This window comes from Salvelinus namaycush, chromosome 16 (assembly GCF_016432855.1).
Source record: "Salvelinus namaycush isolate Seneca chromosome 16, SaNama_1.0, whole genome shotgun sequence".
In the NCBI taxonomy this organism is placed as follows: domain Eukaryota; kingdom Metazoa; phylum Chordata; class Actinopteri; order Salmoniformes; family Salmonidae; genus Salvelinus; species Salvelinus namaycush.
In genome coordinates, this window is record NC_052322.1 from 42,323,201 (window position 1) to 42,348,984 (window position 25,784).

General features: G+C 44.8%; 1 protein-coding gene across 2 annotated transcripts in view; it reads left to right on the plus strand.

The window, feature by feature from the left end:
- The window catches only part of LOC120061455 (S-adenosylhomocysteine hydrolase-like protein 1), a 68,717-nt gene that overhangs the window by 16,858 nt on the left and 26,075 nt on the right, over positions 1-25,784 (plus strand). For both annotated transcript variants that reach the window (XM_039011274.1, XM_039011273.1), the window contains exons 2-3: positions 16,889-17,003; positions 17,687-17,830. In XM_039011274.1, coding sequence (XP_038867202.1) covers positions 16,889-17,003; positions 17,687-17,830 — 259 coding nt within the window. The remainder of the gene's footprint in view (positions 1-16,888; positions 17,004-17,686; positions 17,831-25,784) is intronic.

The following is a 25,784-nucleotide window of genomic DNA, read 5'->3' on the forward strand; positions in this document are numbered from 1 at the left end:
GGAGCCAAAAGACCTACTCAGCCATCTAAGAGACAGAAGGAGTATTTTTAGGATGACTAGATGGGAATGCACTGCAGGCTTGTAGCCAGCACAAACGGATCTGGAACCAGGCTAGGAGGCTCATGGAAACTAAGGTTTAATTCCACCTCAATCCCCTTTTTATTAGCTAGGAGTCCTGTCTGACTGGGAACACAGAGTAGGAAAGGAAGAGCTGTTGGCATTGGCCTCAGGTAGATTACGTAAGGCAGGACTGAGAGTTTTGTGTATGTGTGTGGTGTCTTGTGTGTAGGTGTGTTAAACATATGGTCTGCGGCTCTAGCTAGCATGTAGTTGCCAAGGACAAGCCCGAGACAGACAGACAGAGGGGGAGAGGAGGGATTGTTCAGGTTGGATAGTTTGGACACCCCCACTTTCTACATAATGTCCATTAGACATGATGGTGATGTCCAATGGCTGAATCCTCCCCCTGTCTGTCTGGTCTTGGGGTGTGTATGTTCAGTAATAATAACCCAGTAGCAACGTAACGCCAGGGACACACAGGACCATCACTCGGACAGCGACGCGCAGGACCATCACTCGGACAGCGACACACAGGACCATCACTCGGACAGCGACGCGCAGGACCATCACTCAGACAGCGACTCGCAGGACCATCACTCGGACAGCGACGCGCAGGACGATCACTCGGACAGCGACGCGCAGGACCATCACTCAGACAGCGACACACAGGACCATCACTCAGACAGCGACACACAGGACCATCACTCAGACAGCGACGCGCAGGACCATCACTCGGACAGCGACACACAGGACCATCACTCAGACAGCGACACACAGGACCATCACTCAGACAGCGACGCGCAGGACCATCACTCAGACAGCGACGCGCAGGACCATCACTCAGACAGCGACTCGCAGGACCATCACTCAGACAGCGACGCGCAGGACCATCACTCGGACAGCGACGCGCAGGACCATCACTCAGACAGCGACACACAGGACCATCACTCGGACAGCGACACACAGGACCATCACTCGGACAGCGACGCGCAGGACCATCACTCAGACAGCGACGCGCAGGACCATCACTCAGACAGCGACTCGCAGGACCATCACTCAGACAGCGACGCGCAGGACCATCACTCGGACAGCGACGCGCAGGACCATCACTCAGACAGCGACACACAGGACCATCACTCAGACAGCGACACACAGGACCATCACTCAGACAGCGACGCGCAGGACCATCACTCGGACAGCGACGCGCAGGACCATCACTCAGACAGAGAAACAGAGGCTGAGGGAAAAAGGCAGAGCTAGAGACTAAGAGCTGACCATGGAGTAGGACAGACAGGGAACCATGACATATAGAAAACCACAACATGGATATGGGCATGGGATGGAGCAGGCAAGTTACCTACTCTTTACGAAGTTGTTTAACGTAATTATTCTTTATCCAGACCTATAAACAGCTTTTATATAGTGTTTTAGTCCAGAATATGTCTCTGTTCTGTAATCGGATACCTACTGTATAAGACACTTAGATATTAAGATTTTACTGAGTTACAGTTCATATAAGGAAATCGGTCAATTTTAAATAAATTCATTAGGTCCTAATTGATGGATTTCACATGACTGGGCCTGGGAGTGCATAGGCTCACCCACTTGCCAACCAGGCCCACCTACTGGGGAGTCAGGCCCAGCCAATCAGAATGACTTTTTCCCCACAAAAGGGCTTTGTGGGGCCTGCAGATGAAGAAACTGGATGATGAGTTCCTGGGTCCTTTGCATATTCAATCCTGTCTCTAATTACAACACTGCCCCTTTAAGGCTCTCCTGGAGGATGATTGGCCACTCTTGGTAGCCTGTAAAATATTGCAACTTTACAATTACAATAGTTTTTATGTCTTTATAAAATATGTCAAGGGCAGTTCAAAACCAGCAGTTGTGGGACTACAGAACTCATACAATCACTGCACATATATATACAGTGGGGAGAACAAGTATTTGATACACTGACGATTTTGCAGGTTTTCCTACCTACTTACATGTAGAGGTCTGTAATTTTTTATCATAGGTACACTTCAACTGTGAAAGACGGAATCTAAAACAAAAATCCAGAAAATCACATTGTATGATTTTTAAGTAATTAATTTGCATTTTATTGCATGACATAAGTATTTGATACATCAGAAAAGCAGAACTTAATATTTGGTACAGAAACCTTTGTTTGCAATTACAGAGATCATACGTTTCCTGTAGTTCTTGACCAGGTTTGCACACACTGCAGCAGGGATTTTGGCCCACTCCTCCATACAGACCTTCTCCAGATCCTTCAGGTTTCGGGGCTGTCGCTGGGCAATACGGACTTTCAGCTCCCTCCAAAGATTTTCTATTGGGTTCAGGTCTGGAGACTGGCTAGGCCACTCCAGGACCTTGAGATGCTTCTTACGGAGCCACTCCTTAGTTGCCCTGGCTGTGTGTTTCGGGTCGTTGTCATGCTGGAAGACCCAGCCACGACCCATCTTCAATGCTCTTACTGAGGGAAGGAGGTTGTTGGCCAAGATCTTGCGATACATGGCCCCATCCATCCTCCCCTCAATACGGTGCAGTCGTCCTGTCTCCTTTGCAGAAAAGCATCCCCAAAGAATGATGTTTCCACCTCCATGCTTCACGGTTGGGATGGTGTTCTTGGGGTTGTACTCATCCTTCTTCTTCCTCCAAACACGGCGAGTGGAGTTTAGACCAAAAAGCTATATTTTTGTCTCATCAGACCACATGACCTTCTCCCATTCCTCCTCTGGATCATCCAGATGGTCATTGGCAAACTTCAGACGGGCCTGGACATGCGCTGGCTTGAGCACGGGGACCTTGCGTGCGCTGCAGGTGTGTTACTAATGGTTTTCTTTGAGACTGTGGTCCCAGCTCTCTTCAGGTCATTGACCAGGTCCTGCCGCGTAGTTCTGGGCTGATCCCTCACCTTCCTCATGATCATTGATGCCCCACGAGGTGAGATCTTGCATGGAGCCCCAGACCGAGGGTGATTGACCGTCATCTTGAACTTCTTCCATTTTCTAATAATTGCGCCAACAGTTGTTGCCTTCTCACCAAGCTGCTTGCCTATTGTCCTGTAGCCCATCCCAGCCTTGTGCAGGTCTACAATTTTATCCCTGATGTCCTTACACAGCTCTCTGGTCTTGGTCATTGTGGAGAGGTTGGAGTCTTTGATTGAGTGTGTGGACAGGTGTCTTTTATACAGGTAACGAGTTCAAACAGGTGCAGTTAATACAGGTAATGAGTGGAGAACAGGAGGGCTTCTTAAAAACTAGCTGTTCTTGTCCATTAGTTTTCTGTATTATGTCATGTTTTGTGTTCTGTTACCCCAGGAAGAGTAGCTGCTGCTTTCGCAAACAGCTAATGAGGATCCTAATAAAATTCCAAAACAATTTCCTCATGTCATTGGAGTGAAAGAAAACAGGAAATGCCCTTAAATTGATTACTTTTTGCAAATCCAATAAGTTTTCCAAGTTGATTCAAAGTCATCATATTCATTTTGGGGGTTGAAATGACGTGGAAACAACTTTGATTCAACCAGTTTTGGCCCAGTGGGTAGCTTCTACTCTTCAAACTACTAACTAGGTTTATAGCTAACTAACCAACTCTACTACTGACTAGGTATATAACTAACTAACTAGGTATATAACTAACTAACTAACCAACCAACTCTACTACTAACTAGGTATATAACTAACTAACTAACTAACCAACTCTACTACTGACTAGGTATATAACTAACTAACTAGGTATATAACTAACTAACTAGGTATATAACTAACTAACTAACCAACTCTACTACTGACTAGGTATATAACTAACTAACTAGGTATATAACTAACTAACTAGGTATATAACTAACTAACTAACCACCTCTACTACTGACTAGGTATATAACTAACTAACTAGGTATATAACTAACTAACTAGGTATATAACTAACCAACTCTACTACTAACCAGGTATATAACTAACTAACCAACTCTACTACTAACTAGGTATATAACTAACTAACCAACTCTACTACAAACTAGGTATATAACTAACTAACTAGGTATATAACTAACTAACTAACCAACTCTACTACTGACTAGGTATATAACTAACTAACTAGGTATATAACTGACTAACTAGGTATATAACTAACTAACTAACTAACCAACTCTACTACTGACTAGGTATATAACTAACTAACTAGGTATATAACTAACTAACTAGGTATATAACTAACTAACCAACTCTACTACTAACCAGGTATATAACTAACTAACCAACTCTACTACTAACTAGGTATATAACTAACTAACCAACTCTACTACTGACTAGGTATATAACTAACTAACTAGGTATATAACTAACTAACTAGGTATATAACTAACTAACCAACTCTACTACTAACCAGGTATATAACTAACTAACCAACTCTACTACTAACTAGGTATATAACTAACTAACTAACCAACTCTACTACTGACTAGGTATATAACTAACTAACTAGGTATATAACTAACTAACTAGGTATATAACTAACTAACCAACTATACTACTAACTAGGTATATAACTAACTAACTCTACCTATCAGGACATCTTTAAGACAAGTCATGGTCGTAAGTGTAACTAACTAGGTATATAACTAACTAACTCTACCTATCAGGACATCTTTAAGACAGCTCCAGTCATGGTCGTAAGTGTAACTAACTAGGTATATAACTAACTAACTAGGTATATAACTAACCAACTCTACCTATCAGGACATCTTTAAGACAGCTCCAGTCATGGTCGTAAGTGTAACTAACTAGGTATATAACTAACTAACTAGGTATATAACTAACTAACTCTACCTATCAGGACATCTTTAAGACAGCTCCAGTCATGGTCGTAAGTGTAACTAACTAGGTATATAACTAACTAACTAGGTATATAACTAACCAACTCTACCTATCAGGACATCTTTAAGACAGCTCCAGTCATGGTCGTAAGTGTAACTAACTAGGTATATAACTAACTAACTAGGTATATAACTAACCAACTCTACCTATCAGGACATCTTTAAGACAGCTCCAGTCATGGTCGTAAGTGTAACTAACTAGGTATATAACTAACTAGCTAGGTATATAACTAACCAACTCTACCTATCAGGACATCTTTAAGACAGCTCCAGTCATGGTCGTAAGTGTCAACGCATGACATTTTGTTTCTGTGTTTTGGGTTCGGCCTCACTAACAATACTGGTTTTGACTTGTCTACCTTTTTGTTATCGTCATTATAAAGTATGGATGACCATGCAATGACTACCCTACACACGCTGTGCGCATCATACGCCAATGAAACCAACAATAGCCAAGTCACTGTTGTTAGTCTGCCTCCTTGTTGTCTGTGAGCTATCCCTTGTGTGTTGTGTCAACACGTCGGCTCCACACGTGTCGTTTTCAGTCCAAACACAACCTATGGACATCTAAAATATAGCAACAGGAACATCCAGGAAGCTGACTATGCAGGAATGGATGGCCAGGGAGGTTGTCCTTGTAACAGTATTGCTTCCGTCCCTCTCCTCGCCCCATACCTGGGCTCCACAGGGCCACGATGTCCAGTGTCCTCCCTCCTCAACGAGTAGTTGTTTCCCCTTGTGAGCAAGGGGAAACAACTACTTCAAGGTCTCAGATTGAGTGACAGCACCGATTTGAAACGCTATTGGTGTGCACCACCGCTAACTAGCCATTTCACACCGGTTACATCCTTCTCTTCACGTTGAGTTGCATGAGTTAAAGGAAAGAAGGAATGTCTGCAACTCTTGCAGAGGGACAAATCTAGAGACATCACACACACAAACACCCAGACACGCCCCAACACGCACACACACACACACACACAGACACACACACGCACACACAGACACACACAAACACCCAGACACGCCCCCACACGCACGCATACATACACACACATTCACACCGAAACACACACACTCGGGGCACGTACACACACACACACACACACACACACACACACAGATACATACACAAACACGCACACACACACACACACACACACACACACACACACACACACACACACACACACACACACACACACACACACACACACACACACACACACACACACACACACATACCCACACACATACACACACACATTCACACCGAAACACACACACACACACACACACACACACTCAGGCACGTACACACACACAGATACACACGCAAACACACACAAACACACACGCACACACACACACACACACACACACACACACACACACACACACACACACACACACACACACACACACACACACACACACATGCATACACACACATGCACACACAGACACAGATACAGACACAAACACACACACAAACCTAGAGACACATACTTGTTAAAGCAGAGTTTTGGTGGACACTGGACACTGTGGCGCTGTGGAAGTGTCGTTGAGGAGGGAGGACACTGGACATCGTGGCCCTGTGGAAGTGTCGTTGAGGAGGGAGGACACTGGACATCGTGGCCCTGTGGAAGTGTCGTTGAGGAGGGAGGACACTGGACATCGTGGCCCTGTGGAAGTGTCGTTGAGGAGGGAGGACACTGGACATCGTGGCCCTGTGGAAGTGTCATTGGGTAGTGAGGACACTGGACATCGTGGCCCTGTGGAAGTGTCGTTGAGGAGGGAGGACACTGGACATCGTGGCCCTGTGGAAGTGTCATTGGGGAGTCAGGACACTGGACATCGTGGCCCTGTGGAAGTGTCATTGAGGAGTGAGGACACTGTCTGTTAATGAAACCTAATGATGTGAAATGACCACAGGGAAACAGAGCTATGATATGGATACATCACTGATACATTAGTGTCTTAAGGCTGAGTTGTTAGCTGGCCAGGGACGATGCTCTGTTTCTGACCTTGTGCTGCACCCAGTCTGTCTTCTTTGTGTGTGTGTGGTGTCAGGTTGGGTATCGTGACAACAACTAAAATAAAAGGCTATACATACACGTGGACAATAAAGATCTATTCTGTTACTGGGGTCTACTTTGGGTCCGGTAAAGTAGTCCCTGTTTATTAGCCTGGTGTAACCAGCCTGATTGCTGCCTTCAACATTCTATTATCCTGGTGGAACCAGCCTGATCGCTGCCTTTAACATTCTATTATCCTGGTGGAACCAGCCTGATCGCTGCCTTCAACATTCTATTATCCTGGTGGAACCAGCCTGATCGCTGCCTTCAACATTCTATTCAAGTTTATTTTATATAGCCCTTCGTACATCAGCTAATATCTCAAAGTGCTGTACAGAAACCCAGCCTAAAACCCCAAACAGCAAGCAATGCAGGTGTAGAAGCACGGTGGCTAGGAAAAACTCCCTAGAAAGGCCAAAACCTAGGAAGAAACCTAGAGAGGAACCAGGCTATGAGGGGTGGCCAGTCCTCTTCTGGCTGTGCCGGGTGGAGATTATAACAGAACATGGCCAAGATGTTCAAATGTTCATAAATGACCAGCATGGTCAAATAATAATAATCACAGTAGTTGTTGAGGGTGCAGCAAGTCAGCACCTCAGAAGTAAATGTCAGTTGGCTTTTCTTAGCCGATGACGACTACGAGGTAAATCAGTGGGGATGTCACTACGAGGTAAATCAGTGGGGATGTCACTACGAGGTAAATCAGTGGGGATGTCACTACGAGGTAAATCAGTGGGGATGTCACTACGAGGTAAATCAGTGGGGATGTCACTACGAGGTAAATCAGTGGGGATGTCACTACGAGGTAAATCAGTGGGGATGTCACTACGAGGTAAATCAGTGGGGATGTCACTACGAGGTAAGTCAGTGGGGATGTCACTATGAGGTAAGTCAGTGGGGATGTCACTACGAGGTAAATCAGTGGGGATGTCACTACGAGGTAAATCAGTGGGGATGTCACTACGAGGTAAATCAGTGGGGATGTCACTACGAGGTAAATCAGTGGGGATGTCACTACGAGGTAAATCAGTGGGGATGTCACTACGAGGTAAATCAGTGGGGATGTCACTATGAGGTAAGTCAGTGGGGATGTCACTACGAGGTAAATCAGTGGGGATGTCACTATGAGGTAAGTCAGTGGGGATGTCACTACAAGGTAAATCAGTGGGGATGTCACTACGAGGTAAATCAGTGGGGATGTCACTATGAGGTAAGTCAGTGGGGATGTCACTACGAGGTAAATCAGTGGGGATGTCACTATGAGGTAAGTCAGTGGGGATGTCACTACAAGGTAAATCAGTGGGGATGTCACTACGAGGTAAATCAGTGGGGATGTCACTACGAGGTAAATCAGTGGGGATGTCACTACGAGGTAAATCAGTGGGGATGTCACTATGAGGTAAGTCAGTGGGGATGTCACTACGAGGTAAATCAGTGGGGATGTCACTATGAGGTAAGTCAGTGGGGATGTCACTACAAGGTAAATCAGTGGGGATGTCACTACGAGGTAAATCAGTGGGGATGTCACTATGAGGTAAATCAGTGGGGATGTCACTATGAGGTAAGTCAGTGGGGATGTCACTATGAGGTAAGTCAGTGGGGATGTCACTACGAGGTAAATCAGTGGGGATGTCACTACGAGGTAAATCAGTGGGGATGTCACTATGAGGTAAGTCAGTGGGGATGTCACTACGAGGTAAATCAGTGGAGATGTCACTACAAGGTAAATCAGTCTGTTCTCACTCTCTAAGCTTTCACAGGTCGCTCCACAGAGCTGTACCTCCAACACCATGGCTGTCTCAGTTGCCCTTATCGACTCAGTTAAAACTCTCCCTTAATCTCTTTAATGTCCAACACCATACTGTGTGTTTCTTCCAGGATGAGTGTCTTTCTATCGGCCCACACTGATCTGTGTGTGTGTGTGTGTGTGTGTGTGTGTGTGTGTGTGTGTGTGTGTGTGTGTGTGTGTGTGTGTGTGTGTGTGTGTGTACTTCCAAGAAGAGGCGTGTTAGTCCAGACTGATCTCTTAACAGCAAAACAGAGCATCTCTATATAGTAGTTAGAGGATTAGTCAAATATATTTATTTTCTAATCCACTTTGATAACAACTTTATATACACTGGCTCCAGGTCATCTATAAGTCTTTGCTAGGTAAAGCTCCGCCTTATCTCAGCTCACTGGTCACCATAACAACACCCACCCGTAGCACGCGCTCCTGCAGGTATATTTCACTGGTCAAAGCCAACACCTCCTTTGGCCGCCTCTCCTTCCAGTTCTCTGCTGCCAATGACTGAAACGAATTGCAAAAATCGCTGAAGTTGGAGACTTATATCTCCCTCTCTAACTTTAAACATCAGCTATCTGAGCAGCTAACCGATCGCTGCAGCTGTACACAGCCCATCTGTAAATAGCCCATCCAATCTACCTACCTCATCCCCATATTGTTTTTATTAACTTTTTTGCTCTTTTACACCCCAGTATCTCTACTTGCACATCATCATCTGCACATCTATCGCTCCAGTGTTAATTTGTTCAATTGGAATTTCTTCTCTACTATTGGCCTATTTATTGCCTTACCTCCTTACTCCATTTGCACACACTGTATATAGATTCTATTGTGTTATTGACTGTACGTTTGTTTATTCCATGTGTAACTCTGTGTTGTTGTTTTTTGTCACACTGCTTTGCTTTATCTTGGTCAGATCTCAGTTGTAAATGAGAACTTGTTCTCAATTGGCCTACCTGGTTACATAAAGGTGAAATAAAAAATAAAAAAGTAAATACAGTAATAAGTTCTGGTTTGGTCAAATACAATCTGATTGTCTTTGTATTTACAGAAACTATAGCCTCGTGCTAACAAGTGAGTTTCGTGACATGATCAATATGATCCAATTACTATCTGGTCAAGGTTTGTCGCATTTACACGTTGTAATAAAATGTGTCTCTTGTCCTTCCACGGTGTCAACATTGTGACCAGATTCTCTTTCAAAACAAGATTCATTCATATATTTTAGGACCATTCAATGGTGTTACCTGTCAATCCTTTTTGAGAGCAGTATAATGATTTTATTAGTTAGGCCATCCAGATCTTTTTACACTGGATTGATATCAAGACACAATGCGTGCTTGACTACCAGTGATCAGGAAGATCACAATGTCTTTTAATCATCTACACCTGTATAAAAATGTGGGCACAATCAGAATGTGGACAAGATCAGGACAAAGGATGCATTTTAGAACCAAGTATAAACAGACCTAAAGGCTGTGAAGGTAATTGAATAACTGTGTAACTGACAGTTAAATGGATGAAGACAGTCATGAAAATAAAATAACCGCTTAAATAGGACACATTTTATTAATATATATTTTTTAAATTATTAATTTTTATTGTTGTGTAAATAAACTTGATTTAATTCATGGGAGTGTTTAATAAAGATTATAAGCAATTGTTTTGCTAACTTAGTATTTTTATTAAACTCTCTATATTTCCTCCTCTTCCCAACTGTCCTCTGATGCTCCAGCAGCTAAGACGGCTGTAGGCTATGGCGTTTCAAGTAAAAAAAATAATTTGATGTGTGGACTTTCTTTCATACAATGCACATTTTTATTGCTTGCTAGTAAATAAATAAATAAATTGGTGTTCTTAAAAAAAAAAAAAAAGGTTGGATGTGTCTGACCTATTCGTTAATTATTCAACAGCAGACAAAGTTGTTCTGGCTCTGAGGCCTATAATGTGCTAACGTTGTGTCACATGGACAATGCGGCAATCTTCTCCAACCTGGCATGGTATATTTTGATACCGTATCTTTTCTTTATTTATAGACTAATCGGCACTGACTAGGCCTGGTCCTGGCCGATAGGCTGTCCTAGGCAAGATGTATTTTTTTGCCACCCTCCTATGCCCGCGAAGTAGAATAGTAGCCTAGGATATACAATGGCGGCCCACAATGCACTTTTATGAATGCTCATGTGGTAGCCTACCGTCAGGAAATGTACTGCTAATCCCTGTCATTTGGTTATTTACATTTGATGTGAAGTATGTCAGGTTTAGGAACATGTTCTATAGGTACTGTATGTAAAGAATCTAGAGCAAGGCTCTCCATCCCTGTTCCTGGACAGCTACCCTCCTGTAGGTTTACTCTCCAACCCTGTTCCTGGAGAGATACCCTCCTGTAGGTTTACTCTCCATCCCTGTTCCTGGAGAACTACCCTCCTGTAGGTTTACTCTCCAACCCTGTTCCTGGAGAACTACTGTAGGTTTACTCTCCTACCCTGTTCCTGGAGAGATACCCTCCTGTAGGTTTACTCTCCAACCCTGTTCCTGGAGAACTACCCTCCTGTAGGTTTACTCTCCATCCCTTTTCCTGGACAGCTACCCTCCTGTAGGTTTACTCTCCATCCCTGTTCCTGGAGAGCTACCCTCCTGTAGGTTTACTCTCCAACCCTGTTCCTGGAGAACTACCCTCCTGTAGGTTTACTCTCCAACCCTGTTCCTGGAGAACTACTGTCCTGTAGGTTTACTCTCCAATCCTGTTCCCGGAGGACTACTGTAGGTTTACTCTCCAACCCTGTTCCTGGAGAACTACCCTCCTGTAGGTTTACTCTCCAACCCTGTTCCTGGAGAACTACCCTCCTGTAGGTTTACTCTCCATCCCTGTTCCTGGAGAACTGCTGTCCTGTAGGTTTGTTGAACTAAAGACCTCGGTTTAAGCTGTCAGTTTTTTTATATACTTTTATTTTATTTTGAATCATGCAGCTCTTGGCTAAATTGCTGTGAGCGCTGCTATCTGTCTGCCAGATTCCATGTAGGGGGAGAGACGCGAAAGCGTAGCTAGCCTAGCTGGCTTGGCGGTCTCAAATGGGGGCCGCTATTGAACCTTTCCAGCATTGCAGGAGCTGTGTTTACTTTGCTTTGTTCCGGAACAATGTGGACCGCGTTGACTTTCAATGTTGCAACTGCTTGCTTGCGGAGGACTACAGGAGCGAAGTAGCTACTCTTAGCAAGCAAGTAGCAAACCAACATAAGCTACTAGGGAACCCACGCCTACCTACTTTTTCTTTCACTTCTACCCCAGTAGCCGGACGCCGCTCTGGTCTGGTGGAAGTTTCGCCGCCGTGTCGGCTCTCCACAGCCGACTGGTCTCCCCCTTCCCTGGAGAACGGAGCTTTTTTCGACCTAACCAACCAGCCATGGAGGTACGTCACTCGCCGTGGAAGTCGAAGAAGGTGTCTTCTGGCAACGGGGGGTCTCCATGGAGATGTTGAGCCTGGAACTGACCCAGACCAGAAACAGCTTTGCCGCTCTGGATCCAGAGGTTCCGGCACCTTCTTCCTTGGTGGCTTCCCAATCAAGATCGGATCCGGAGGTACCTGCGTCTTCGTCCCCGGTTCTGTCTCCCTCTCCGGTGGCTTCTACCTCGGGTTCAGATCCTCGGAGCTCACCAGACCGTGAGGCTGCCTGAGAGACCAGCCCATTCAACATTACCAGCTGTCATCATAGGCAGCTCTATGGTGAGAAACATCTCGGTCCCCAAGGCAAAAACCCTTTACTACCCAGGAGCACGAGTACAGGACATCACAAGGCTGCTTCCAACTGTTCTACCACAGATGCCGGGAGCTGACAATGTCGTAGTCCATGTGGGGTTAAACGACATCAGAAGAGCTAGCTCGGAACATTTGAAAATTGATTTTAAAGAACTGATTTTAGCATTAAGACTCCAAAAAATTGGCAATAATTTCAGGTCTAGTACCATCGTTGGGCCGCGGATGTGAAAGATTCAGCAGACTGCTGGCATTACACATCTGGCTAAAATACTACTGTACCTCTGCTGGAGTCACTTTTATTGATAACTTTGACACCTTCTGGAAACAGAAGATACTCTACAGGAATGACGGAGTCCATCCAAATCATCTTGGCTCCTGGACTCTGTCCACACATTTCAAGGCAGCGTTGAAACAATGACTGGTAAATGATCCAAGACCAGCTCAGTTAATCCCTACTATTGTGACAATGAGTCGTCATAATGCTGCTTCAAATGTACATGATCTTAGGGGCGTTGCTAAACACAATGTAAGTCAATTAATTTATGTCCCCCTAATTGCACCGAATACATCAAATCAAATCAAATGTATTTATAAAGCCCTTCTTACATCAGCTGATGTCTCAAAGTGCTGTACAGAAACCCAGCCTAAAACCCCAAACAGCAAGCAATGCAGGTGTAGAAGCACGGTGGCTAGGAAAAACTCCCATGAAAGGCCAAAACCTAGGAAGAAACCTAGAGAGGAACCAGGCTATGAGGGATGGCCAGTCCTCTTCTGGCTGTGCCGGGTGGAGATTATAACAGAACATGGCCAAGATGTTCAAATGTTCATAAATGACCAGCATGGTCAAATAATAATAATCACAGTAGTTGTCGAGGGTGCTGCACCTCAGGAGTAAATGTCAGTTGGCTTTTCATAGCCGATCATTCAGAGTATCTCTACCGCTCCTGCTGTCTCTAGAGAGTTGAAAACAGCAGGTCTGGGACAGGTAGCACGTCCGGTGAACAGGTCAGGGTTCCACAGCCGCAGGCAGAACAGTTGAAATGATGATACATCTGTTTATCCTACAGCTATTGTAAGCAGTAATCATGAGCCTATAAACCAGAGTTACACTGTTAGCACTGAGGCGGTCTGCACTAGTAGGACGACTACTTTATGCAGCTCACCCTGCACTATCAGCTCCAATGTAAATAACATGAGTAAGTCTACTTCTGATAAGCTCCCCAGTAAAGCATTACAAACAATCAAGCAACCCAGAAAAGTGCTAAAAAAAATAGCCCATATTAACATACGTAGCCTAAGAAGCAAGGTCCATGAAGTCAATAACTTGTAACAGATGACATTCATATTCTGACTCATTTCTCTGAAACTCACTTAGATAATACCTTTGATGATACAGTGGTAGCAAGACATGGTTATAACATCTACAGAAAAGACAGAAATGCCAACAGGGGCGGTGTTGTGGTCTATATTCAGAACCACATTCTTGTAAAGCTTAGAGAGGATCTCATGTTAAATACTGTTGAAGTAATATGGCTACAGGTTCATCTGCCTCACATAAAGCCCATTCTGGTGGGAAGCTGATATAGATCACCAAGTGTTAACAGTCCATATCTGGATAACGTGTGAAATGCTTGATAATGTATGTGATATCAACAGAGAAGTATATTTTGTGGGTGATTTAAATAGTGACTGGCTTTCATCCAGCTGCCAACTCAAGAAAAAACTTCAAACTCTAACCAGTGCCTGGAACCTGGATCTGTTACGGGCTGTTATTACGGGCTGTTATTACGGGCGTGTACTGGAGGCGAAGTCAGGTGCAGGAGAGCAGAGTGAAGTGAACAGGCGCACTTTTAATTCCGGTCCAAACGAAAGCACAGAAGTACATAAACGTGGCCCAAACATGGAACAATAGATAAAAGTCTGACGTGTAACAATACAGTGTAACGTGTGTCGTCGTCGGATGAGGAGGAATCAGACCAAAGCGCAGCGGGGTGAGTGTTCATGACTTTTATTGAAACAGAACAATTAAACAAAAATAACAAAGAGAATACACGAAACCGAAACAGTCCTGAAGAACACTAAACAGAAAACAACTACCCACAAAAACCATGTGGGAAAACGCTACCTAAGTATGGTTCCCAATCAGAGACAACAATAGTCAGCTGTCCCTGATTGAGAACCATACCCGGCCAAACACAAAGAAATACAAAACATAGAAAAAAGAACATAGAATGCCCACCCAAATCACACCCTGACCAAACCAAAATAGAGACATAAAAAGCTCTCTACGGTCAGGGCGTGACATACACACTTAACATCAAAACAATTTCACACAAAGACATGGAGGGGAACAGAGGACTAAATACATGTAGATTGATTGGGGAATGAAAACCAGGTGTGTATGGAACAAGGAAATAAGGAAACAAGGAAATATGAATAATGGAGCGGCGATGGCTAGAAAGCCGGTGACGTCGATCACCGAACGCCGCCCGGACAAGGAGAGGAGCCGACTTAGGCGGAAGTCGTGACAGGATCAAGTTATCAGTCAACCTACCAGGGTAGTTATAAACAGCACAGGAATAAAATCATCAACATGTATTGATCACATCTTTACTAATGCTGCAGAAATCTGCTGTAAGGCAGGATCCAGATCCATCGGATGTTGTGATCACAATATAGTAGCCATATCTAGGAAAACCAAAGTTCCAAAGGCTGGGAATAATATAGTGTATAAGAGGTCCTACAATACCTTTTGTAGTGATTCATATGTTGATGATGTAAATAATATTTGCTGGTCTGTGGTGTGTAATGAGGAGCAACCAGACGCTGCACTTGACTGTCTGCTACCCTCCTGTAGGTTTTCACTCAAACCCAAATATTATAGCAGATCTCCATAGATCTGGTCCCCTCCTCATTAAACACTGTAACATATCTGCATAAATGTCCATGGTTGGAAATTCAATGTCACTGACTGTATCTCTGAATGTATATCTGACTGTATCACTGACTGTATCTCTGACTCACCACAGGCTCTCTGACTGTATCTTTGACTCACCCCAGGCTCACTGACTCACCACAGGCTCACTGACTCACCACAGGCTCACTGACTCACCCCAGGCTCACTGACTCACCACAGGCTCACTGACTCACCACAGGCTCACTGACTGTATCTCTGACTCACCACAGGCTCACTGACTCACCACAGGCTCACTGACTGTATCTCTGACTCACCCCAGGCTCACTGACTCACCACAGGCTCACTGACTGTATCTCTGACTCACCCCAGGCTCACTGACTCACCACAGGCTCACTGACTGTATCTCTGACTCACCACAGGCTCACTGACTCACCACAGGCTCACTGACTGTATCTCTGACTCACCCCAGGCTCACTGACTCACCACAGGCTCACTGACTGTATCTCTGACTCACCACAGGCTCACTGACTGTATCTCTGACTCACCCCAGGCTCACTGACTCACCACAGGCTCACTGACTCACCACAGGCTCACTGACTGTATCTCTGACTCACCCCAGGCTCACTGACTCACCACAGGCTCACTGACTGTATCTCTGACTCACCCCAGGCTCACTGACTCACCACAGGCTCACTGACTCACCACAGGCTCACTGACTGTATCTCTGACTCACCACAGGCTCACTGACTCACCACAGGCTCACTGACTGTATCTCTGACTCACCACAGGCTCTCTGACTGTATCTCTGACTCACCCCAGGCTCACTGACTCACCACAGGCTCACTGACTCACCACAGGCTCACTGACTGTATCACCGACTCACCCCATCTCACTGATTAAAGTTTCCACCATAATGTCAGCAGAATAGTAACTCATATCCCTGTTTATCTTGGGTTCGTCTTGTGAGTTATGTGCCCCAGTGTTGTTTTTCAGGTGCATAGATGATTGGAAACAAAGAGGTGTTTGTTCTACTCCTCCAGGCTATTTCGGGTCACAAACACCAACTCAGTCTATGGAATGCAGGCTGTAGGTTTTATCACCAAGCCAATTACAAATCAATTGCTAGCACCGAGCCCCAGAGGCCCGACTCAGTCACACTCACACAGATGAGAGAGTACTGATGAACCTTATTCGATGCATGAACAGTATTATGACATAATCTTGTAATTTTTCTAGCATAATATCACTGACTATCTCTGACTCACCACAGGCTCTCTGACTGTATCTCTGACTCAACAGAGGCTCACTGACTATCTCTGACTCACCCCATCTCACTGAATAAAGTTTACACCACTATACCAGCAGGCGAGTAACTCATGCCCCACCCCACTTCTTCTTCTTCTTCAGATCCAGTTTGCTAACGCGGAGGATAAACAGGAGTTTCAGAAGTACCCCACTAAGGCCGGCCGGCGCTCCCTCTCTCGCTCCATCTCCCAGTCCTCCACAGATAGCTACAGCTCAGGTAGATGACACACACACACACACACACACACACACACACACACACACACACACACACACACACACACACACACACACACACACACACACACACACACACACACACACACACACACACACACAGACACACACACACAGACACACACACACACACACACACACACACACACACACACACACACACACACACAGACACACACACACAGACACACACACACACACACACACAGACACACACACACACACACACACACACACACACACAGACACACACACACACACACAGACACACACACAGACACACACACACATACACACACACACAGACACACAGACACACACACACACACACAGACACACACACACACACACACACACACACACACACACACACACACACACACACACACACACACACACACACACACACACACACACACACACACACACGTACACAGTACACAGGCATAGCTCCACACAGCAATAGGTGCTGGTGATTAACAAGGTAGCAAAAGTCCTCAATCAAGGATTTATTAGCTGACAATCCTTCTATTATTCAACTGATGTAAAAGACCATGTCAACCTACTAACTACACTGCCTACTACAGACTGGTATACCTGAAATCACACTCCTTATGTGTCTCTGACTCTTTGTCCTCCTCCCTCCCACAATGCAATGTCCAGCTGCGTCCTACTCAGACAGCTCAGATGACGAGACCTCTCCTCGGGACAAGGCCCAGGCCAACTCCAAGGGCAGCAGCGACTTCTGCGTTAAGAACATCAAACAGGCAGAGTTCGGCAGACGGGAGATCGAGATCGCAGAGCAAGGTGTGGAATCACCACTGTCTGGCATCTATTTTCAGGCATCCACGGTCTTTGAATCCACTTTCAGGCATCCACTGTCTTTGCATACACTTTCTGGCATCGTTCTGATAGCAACTATGGTAGATTTGCAACCAGGCCAGCCCAGTACAGCTTACATTGGCTGGGCTCATTATTGTGAAAAGGATCAAGTGTAAGTGCTGATTCAGGATCAGTGGGTTAGAGGGTACAGAGAGTGCTTAGAGCTGCCGTGTACCTCGTCGAGGACTGACTCCGCATCAGTAATAAGAAGACGGAACATACAAATCTAATCAAACTTTATTAGTCACATTCGCCGAATACAACAAGTGTAGACTTTACCGTGAAATGCTTACTTACAAGCCCTTAACCCAACAGTGCAGTTTTAAGAAGAGTTAAGAAAAGATTTTCCAAATAAACAAAAGTAAAAATTAATAATAACAAATAACACAATAACATAACAATAATGAGGTTATATACAGGAGGTACCAGTACAGAGTCAGTGTGCAGGGGTACAGGTTAGAGGTAATTTGTACATGTAGGTGGGGGTGAAGTGACTATGCATAGATAATAAACAGAGAGTAGCAGCAGTGTACAAAACAAATGGGGGGGGGGGTCGTCATTGTAATCCATTTGATGAATTGTTCAGCAGTCTTATGGCTCGGGGGGTAGAAGCTGTTAAAGAACCGTTTGGACCTAGACTTTGGTCCTAGACTCTAGACAGATCAAACAGCAGTGTTCTCTGTACCTGCAATGTACTATTTTCAGACCCATATCACCTGAGAAAGTGCTTCGGTTGGAGCTCAAATAGCTGGGTTCATATAATATTATACTCATTACACCCATGTAACATGGCGTCCTTTCTGCTGTGCTGCCGTTGTTTTGACTTAATGATTTGCTATGGAAGTCATGGAAGTTCTACTAAGTTGACATATGGAATTGTTTTAAGATGGTCATACCAAGGATCATTTAGCCGTTTGATTACAAGGTGGGGGGGTTCTACTAAGGTAACATATGGAATTGTTTTAAGATGGTCATACCAAGGATCATTTATCCGTTTGATTACAAGGTGGGGCGGGGTTCTACTAAGGTAACATATGGAATTGTTTTAAGATGGTCATACCAAGGATCATTTAGCCGTTTGATTCTGAATTGTAGGACCCCTTTAGGGATCAAAGAAATGTAGACAAAAAAAGAGACATTATCTCTCTGGTTGTATAGACAGTATATCTCTCTGGTTGTATAGACAGTATCCCTCTCTGCTTGTATAGACAGTATATCTCTCTGGTTGTATAGACAGTATATCTCTCTGGTTGTATAGACAGTATATCTCTCTGGTTGTATAGACAGTATATCTCTCTGGTTGTATAGACAGTATATCTCTCTGGTTGTATAGACAGTATCTCTCTGGTTGTATAGACAGTATCCCTCTCTGGTTGTATAGACAGTATATCTCTCTGGTTGTATAGACAGTATCTCTCCGGTTGTATAGACAGTATATCTCTCTGGTTGTATATACAGTATATCTCTCTGGTTGTATAGACAGTATATCTCTCTGGTTGTATAGACAGTATCTCTCTGGTTGTATAGACAGTATCTCTCCGGTTGTATAGACAGTATCTCTCCGGTTGTATAGACAGTATCTCTCCGGTTGTATAGACAGTATATCTCTCTGGTTGTATAGACAGTATATCTCTCTGGTTGTATAGACAGTATATCTCTCTGGTTGTATAGACAGTATCTCTCCGGTTGTATAGACAGTATATCTCTCTGATTGTATAGACAGTATATCTCTCTGGTTGTATAGACAGTATCTCTCTGGTTGTATAGACAGTATCTCTCTGGTTGTATAGACAGTATATCTCTCTGGTTGTATAGACAGTATATCTCTCTGGTTGTATAGACAGTATATCTCTCTGGTTGTATAGACAGTATATCTCTCTGGTTGTATAGACAGTATCTCTCCGGTTGTATAGACAGTATATCTCTCTGGTTGTATAGACAGTATATCTCTCTGGTTGTATAGACAGTATATCTCTCTGGTTGTATAGACAGTATCTCTCTGGTTGTATAGACAGTATCTCTCCGGTTGTATAGACAGTATATCTCTCTGGTTGTATAGACAGTATATCTCTCTGGTTGTATAGACAGTATATCTCTCTGGTTGTATAGACAGTATATCTCTCTGGTTGTATAGACAGTATCTCTCTGGTTGTATAGACAGTATCTCTCTCTGGTTGTATAGACAGTATATCTCTCTGGTTGTATAGACAGTATATCTCTCTGGTTGTATAGACAGTATATCTCTCTGGTTGTATAGACAGTATATCTCTCTGGTTGTATAGACAGTATATCTCTCTGGTTGTATAGACAGTATATCTCTCTGGTTGTATAGACAGTATCTCTCTGGTTGTATAGACAGTATCCCTCTCTGGTTGTATAGACAGTATATCTCTCTGGTTGTATAGACAGTATCTCTCCGGTTGTATAGACAGTATATCTCTCTGGTTGTATAGACAGTATATCTCTCTGGTTGTATAGACAGTATATCTCTCTGGTTGTATAGACAGTATCTCTCTGGTTGTATAGACAGTATCTCTCCGGTTGTATAGACAGTATCTCTCCGGTTGTATAGACAGTATCTCTCTGGTTGTATAGACAGTATCTCTCTGGTTGTATAGACAGTATATCTCTGGTTGTATAGACAGTATATCTCTCTGGTTGTATAGACAGTATATCTCTCTGCTTGTATAGACAGTATATCTCTGGTTGTATAGACAGTATCTCTCTGGTTGTATAGACAGTATCTCTCTCAGGCTGTGCAGACCTAGATGATGAGGAAGTGCTCTGTAAGTGGTCCTAGAACCGCTGCCTGTGCCTTGACAGCTGTTGCTGGCATTTACCGTAAGCCTACTGCATGCATATGTAGATGAGGATGTGGTTTTACATGAATTGTGACCGACCACCTGGATTTGGTCTTATGTAGCAAAATTAGAAATGCTGTTTTTTACATTGGATAAACGCAGAGACACAGAGCTACAACATGGTGTATCATATACTGCATTTGAGGAACAATGGGAAAGTAATTCTGCTTTGAAAGTTGATAAACTTGTAACCTCACTTTTGAGAAAATGGCATTTGAATGTTTTTGTACCTACTGGAGAGCTCTTCTTTGTCTACACCTGTTTGGCATCGTTCACACCCTCTTAAGCTTTAGCTCCACCAATCTCTTTAAAGGTGTAATCTGAGCGCTCTGTCCTAACAACAGCAGTCAAACACCCAAGCTAACTGGCTAACAGTTGTCGCAGTGACATTCTTTTAAAATGGACACTTGCATAGTGGAGTCTTTTGTTAAGACATGTAGCTAGCTAGCTAAACAATGAACCATAATCACAACTCATGACATTACTACCCAGCATTAGGCTATAACAAGCAAAGCAAATGGCTCTGAGATACGAATAATAAGATCATACACGTACCGTTAGCTAGCGAGCCATCCAGCTAACGTTAGCTAGCTAGCTAACAGTACACTTTAACTTGAAATAAAAATACTTTTATGTCAAAATTAGAAATGTGTAATATCTGAAAATGTAGCTAGCTAGACTATCTTACCCGTATACATCATGGTTGGACTCTTCTCCCTGTCATGGATGCCATGGTTGCCCTTAGTTTGAAGATGTAATCCAGAGACAGGTGTTTTCTCCTTACCTATCATACTCTAATTCCACTGATTTCTAAACTCGGTCCTCCACAAAGTGGAGTTCAGTTCTACTAAGCAATATATTTATTTAAAAAAAGCACGTTAGACAGGATTACATAGACATACTAACCAGCTCAAATAGACAGAAGCGTGCTAGATGGCAGACCAAACCAAACTCATCTCTCGGCATGTCCAGCCCACTCATTATGTCAGCCAATCATTGCTAGCGGGAAGGTTGCTGGCTTTTTCTGCGGCTAAACCAACTAGGCTCGTAATTTAACAATTTTATTCGTATTTACAGATGGCATACAAGTTCGTTATTAAGGCACATGAAAGTTCACATGTTCCAGAAGGGATTTCTGGCCAAAAATGTATTTTTGATTTTAAAAAATTACGATTATGTTCAAATGTCTGTGAAGTGGTGACCCGCGACATAGTTTCCTGAAACGTGTCACAATTGTGCTCCATCTGTCATTATCTTTCCCCTTGCCTCTTTTTCATATTTATTCCTGCTTCTCCTATCCTCGTATCAAATCAAATTGTATTTGTCACATACGCCCGAATACAACAGGTGTAGACCATACAGAAAATGCTTACTTACAAGCCCTTAACCAACAATGCAGTTTTAAGAAAATACCTATAAAAAAAAGTAAGAGAAAATAATAACTAATTAAAGAGCAGCAGTAAATAAGAATATCCCGGGCTATATACAGGGGGTACCGGTACAGGGTCAGTGTGGAGGCTATATACAGGGGGTACCGGTACAGGGTCAGTGTGGAGGCTATATACAGGGGGTACCGGTACAGGGTCAGTGTGGAGGCTATATACAGGGGGTACCGGTACAGGGTCAGTGTGGAGGCTATATACAGGGGGTACCGGTACAGAGTCAATGTGGAGGCTATATACAGGGGGTACCGGTACAGGGTCAGTGTGGAGGCTATATACAGGGGGTACCGGTACAGAGTCAATGTGGAGGCTATATACAGGGGGTACCGTTACAGAGTCAATGTGGAGGCTATATACAGGGGGTACCGTTACAGAGTCAATGTGGAGGCTATATACAGGGGGTACCGGTACAGAGTCAATGTGGAGGCTATATACAGGGGGTACCGGTACAGAGTCAATGTGGAGGCTATATACAGGGGGTACCGGTACAGAGTCAATGTGGAGGCTATATACAGGGGGTACCGGTACAGGGTCAGTGTGGAGGTTATATACAGGGGGTACCGGTACAGAGTCAATGTGGAGGCTATATACAGGGGGTACCCGTACAGAGTCAATGTGGAGGCTATATACAGGGGGTACTGGTACAGAGTCAATGTGGAGGCTATATACAGGGGGTACCGGTACAGAGTCAATGTGGAGGCTATATACAGGGGGTACCGGTACAGAGTCAATGTGGAGGCTATATACAGGGGGTACCGGTACAGGGTCAGTGTGGAGGTTATATACAGGGGGTACCGGTACAGAGTCAATGTGGAGGCTATATACAGGGGGTACCCGTACAGAGTCAATGTGGAGGCTATATACATGGGGTACTGGTACAGAGTCAATGTGGAGGCTATATACAGGGGGTACCGGTACAGAGTCAATGTGGAGGCTATATACAGGGGGTACCGGTACAGAGTCAATGTGGAGGCTATATACAGGGGGTACCGGTACAGAGTCAATGTGGAGGTTATATACAGGGGTTACCGGTACAGGGTCAGTGTGGAGGTTATATACAGGGGGTGCCGGTACAGAGTCAATGTGCGGGGGAACCAGTGTCTTGGTCATTGAGGTAACATGTACATGTAGGTAGAGTTATTAAAGTGACTATGCATAGATGGTAACAGAGAGTAGCAGCAGTGTAGAAGGGGGGTCTGGGTGGCCATTTGATTAGCTGTTCAGGAGTCTTATGGCTTAGGAGTAAAAGCTGTTTAGAAACCTCTTGGACCTAGACTTGGTGCTCCGGTACCGCTTGCCGTGTAGTAGCAGAGAATCTATGACTAGGGTCTATGACTAGGGTGGCTGGAGTCTTTGACAATTTTTAGGGCCTTCCTCTGACACCGCCTGGTATAGAGGTCCTGGATGGCAGGAAGCTTGGCCCTGGTGATGTACTGGGTGGTGCACACTACCCTCTGTAGTGCCTTGCAGTCGGAGGCCGAGCAGTTGCCATACCAGGCAGTGATGCAACCAGTCAGGATGCTCTTGATGGTGCAGCTGTAAAACGTTTTGAGGATCTGAGGACCCATGCCAAATCTTTTCAGTCTCCTGAGGGGGAATAGGTTTTGTCGTGCCCTCTTCACGACTGTCTTGGTGTGCTTGGACCGTGTTCGTTTGTTGTTGATGTGGACACCAAGGAACTTGAAGCTCTCAACCTGCTCCACTGCAGCCCCGTCGACGAGAATGGGGGCGCGCTGTGCTCGGTCCTCCTTTTCCTGTAGTCCACAATCATCTCCTTTGTCTTGATCACATTGAGGTAGAGGTTGTTGTCCTGGCACCACACGGTCAGGTCTCTGACCTCCTCCCTATAGGCTGTCTCATCGTTGTCGTGATCAGGCCTACCGCTGTTGTGTCATCAGCAATCTTAATGATGGTGTTGGAGTTGTGCCTGGCCATGCAGTCATGAGTGAACAGGGAGTACAGGAGGGGACGGAGCACGCACCCCTGAGGGACCCCCCGTGTTGAGGATCAGTGTGGCAGATGTGTTGTTGCCTACCCTTACCACCTGGGGGCGGCCCATCAGGAAGTCCAGGATCCAGTTTCAGAGGGAGGTGTTTAGTCCCAGGGTCCTTAGCTTAGTGATGAGCTTTGAGGGCACTATGGTGTTGAACGCTGAGCTGTAGTCAATGAATAGCATTCTCACATAGGTGTTCCTTTTGTCCAGGTGTGAAAGGGCAGTGTGGAGTGCAATAGAGATTGCATCATCTGTGGATCTGTTGGTGCGGTATGCAAATTGGAGTGGGTCTAAGGTTTCTGGGATAATGGTGTTGATGTGAGCCATGACCAGCCTTTCGAAGCATTTCATGGCTACAGACGTGAGTGCTACGGGTTGGTAGTCATTTAGGCAGGTTACCTTAGTGTTCTTTGGCACAGGAACTATGGTGGTCCGCTTGAAACATGTTGGTATTACAGACTCAGACAGGGAGAGGTTGAAAATGTCAGTGTAGACAATTGCCAGTTGGTCAGTGCATGCTCGCAGTACACGTCCTGGTAATCCGTCTGGCCCTGCGGCCTTGTGAATGGTGACCTGTTTAAAGGTCTTACTTACATCGGCTGCGGAGAACGACAAAGTCGTCCAGAACAGCTGACGCTCTCATGCATGTTTCAGTGTTACTTGCCTCGAAGCGAGCATAGATGTTATTTAGCTCGTCTGGTAGGCTTGTGTCACTGGGCAGCTCTCGGCTGTGCTTCCCTTTGTATTCTGTAATGGTTTGTAAGCCCTGCCACATCCGACGAGCGTCCGAGCCGGTGTAGTACGGTTTGATCTTAGTCCCGTATTGATGCTTTGCCTGGTTGATGGTTCGTCGGAGGGCGTGGCGGGATTTCTGATAAGCTTCTGGGTTCTTATAAGCTTCCGCTCCTTGAAAGCGACAGCTCTACCCTTTAGCTCGGTGTGAATGTTGCCTGTAATCTATGGCTTCTGGTTGGGATATGCACGTACGGTCACTGTGGTGAAGACGTCCTCGATGCACTTATTGATGAAGCCAGTGACTGATGTGGTGTACTCCTCAATGCCATCGGAAGAATGCCGGAACATATTCCAGTCTGTGCTAGCAACACAGTCCTGTAGTTTAGCATCCGCTTCATCTGGCCACTTTTTTTATTGACCGAGTCACTGGTGCTTCCTGCTGTAATTTTTGATTGTAAGCAGGAATCACGAGGATATAATTATGGTCAGATTTGCCAAATGGAGGGCAAGGGAGAGCTTTGTACGCTTCTCTGTTTGAGGAGTAAAGGTGGTCTAGAGTTGTTTTCCCTCTGGTTGCACATTTAACATGCTGATAGAAATTAGGTAAAATGGATTGAAGTTTCCCTGCATTAAAGTCCCCGGCCACTAGGAGTGCTGCCTCTGGATGAGCATTTTCCTGTTTACTAATGGCGGTATACAGCTCATTGAGTGCGGTTTTAGTGCTAGCATCCGTCTGTGGTGGTATGTAGACAGCTATGAAAAATTCAGAAGAAAACTATCTAGGTTGATAGTGTTGTCTACAGCTTATCATGAGATGCTCTACCTCAGGCGAGCAAAACCTCGAGATT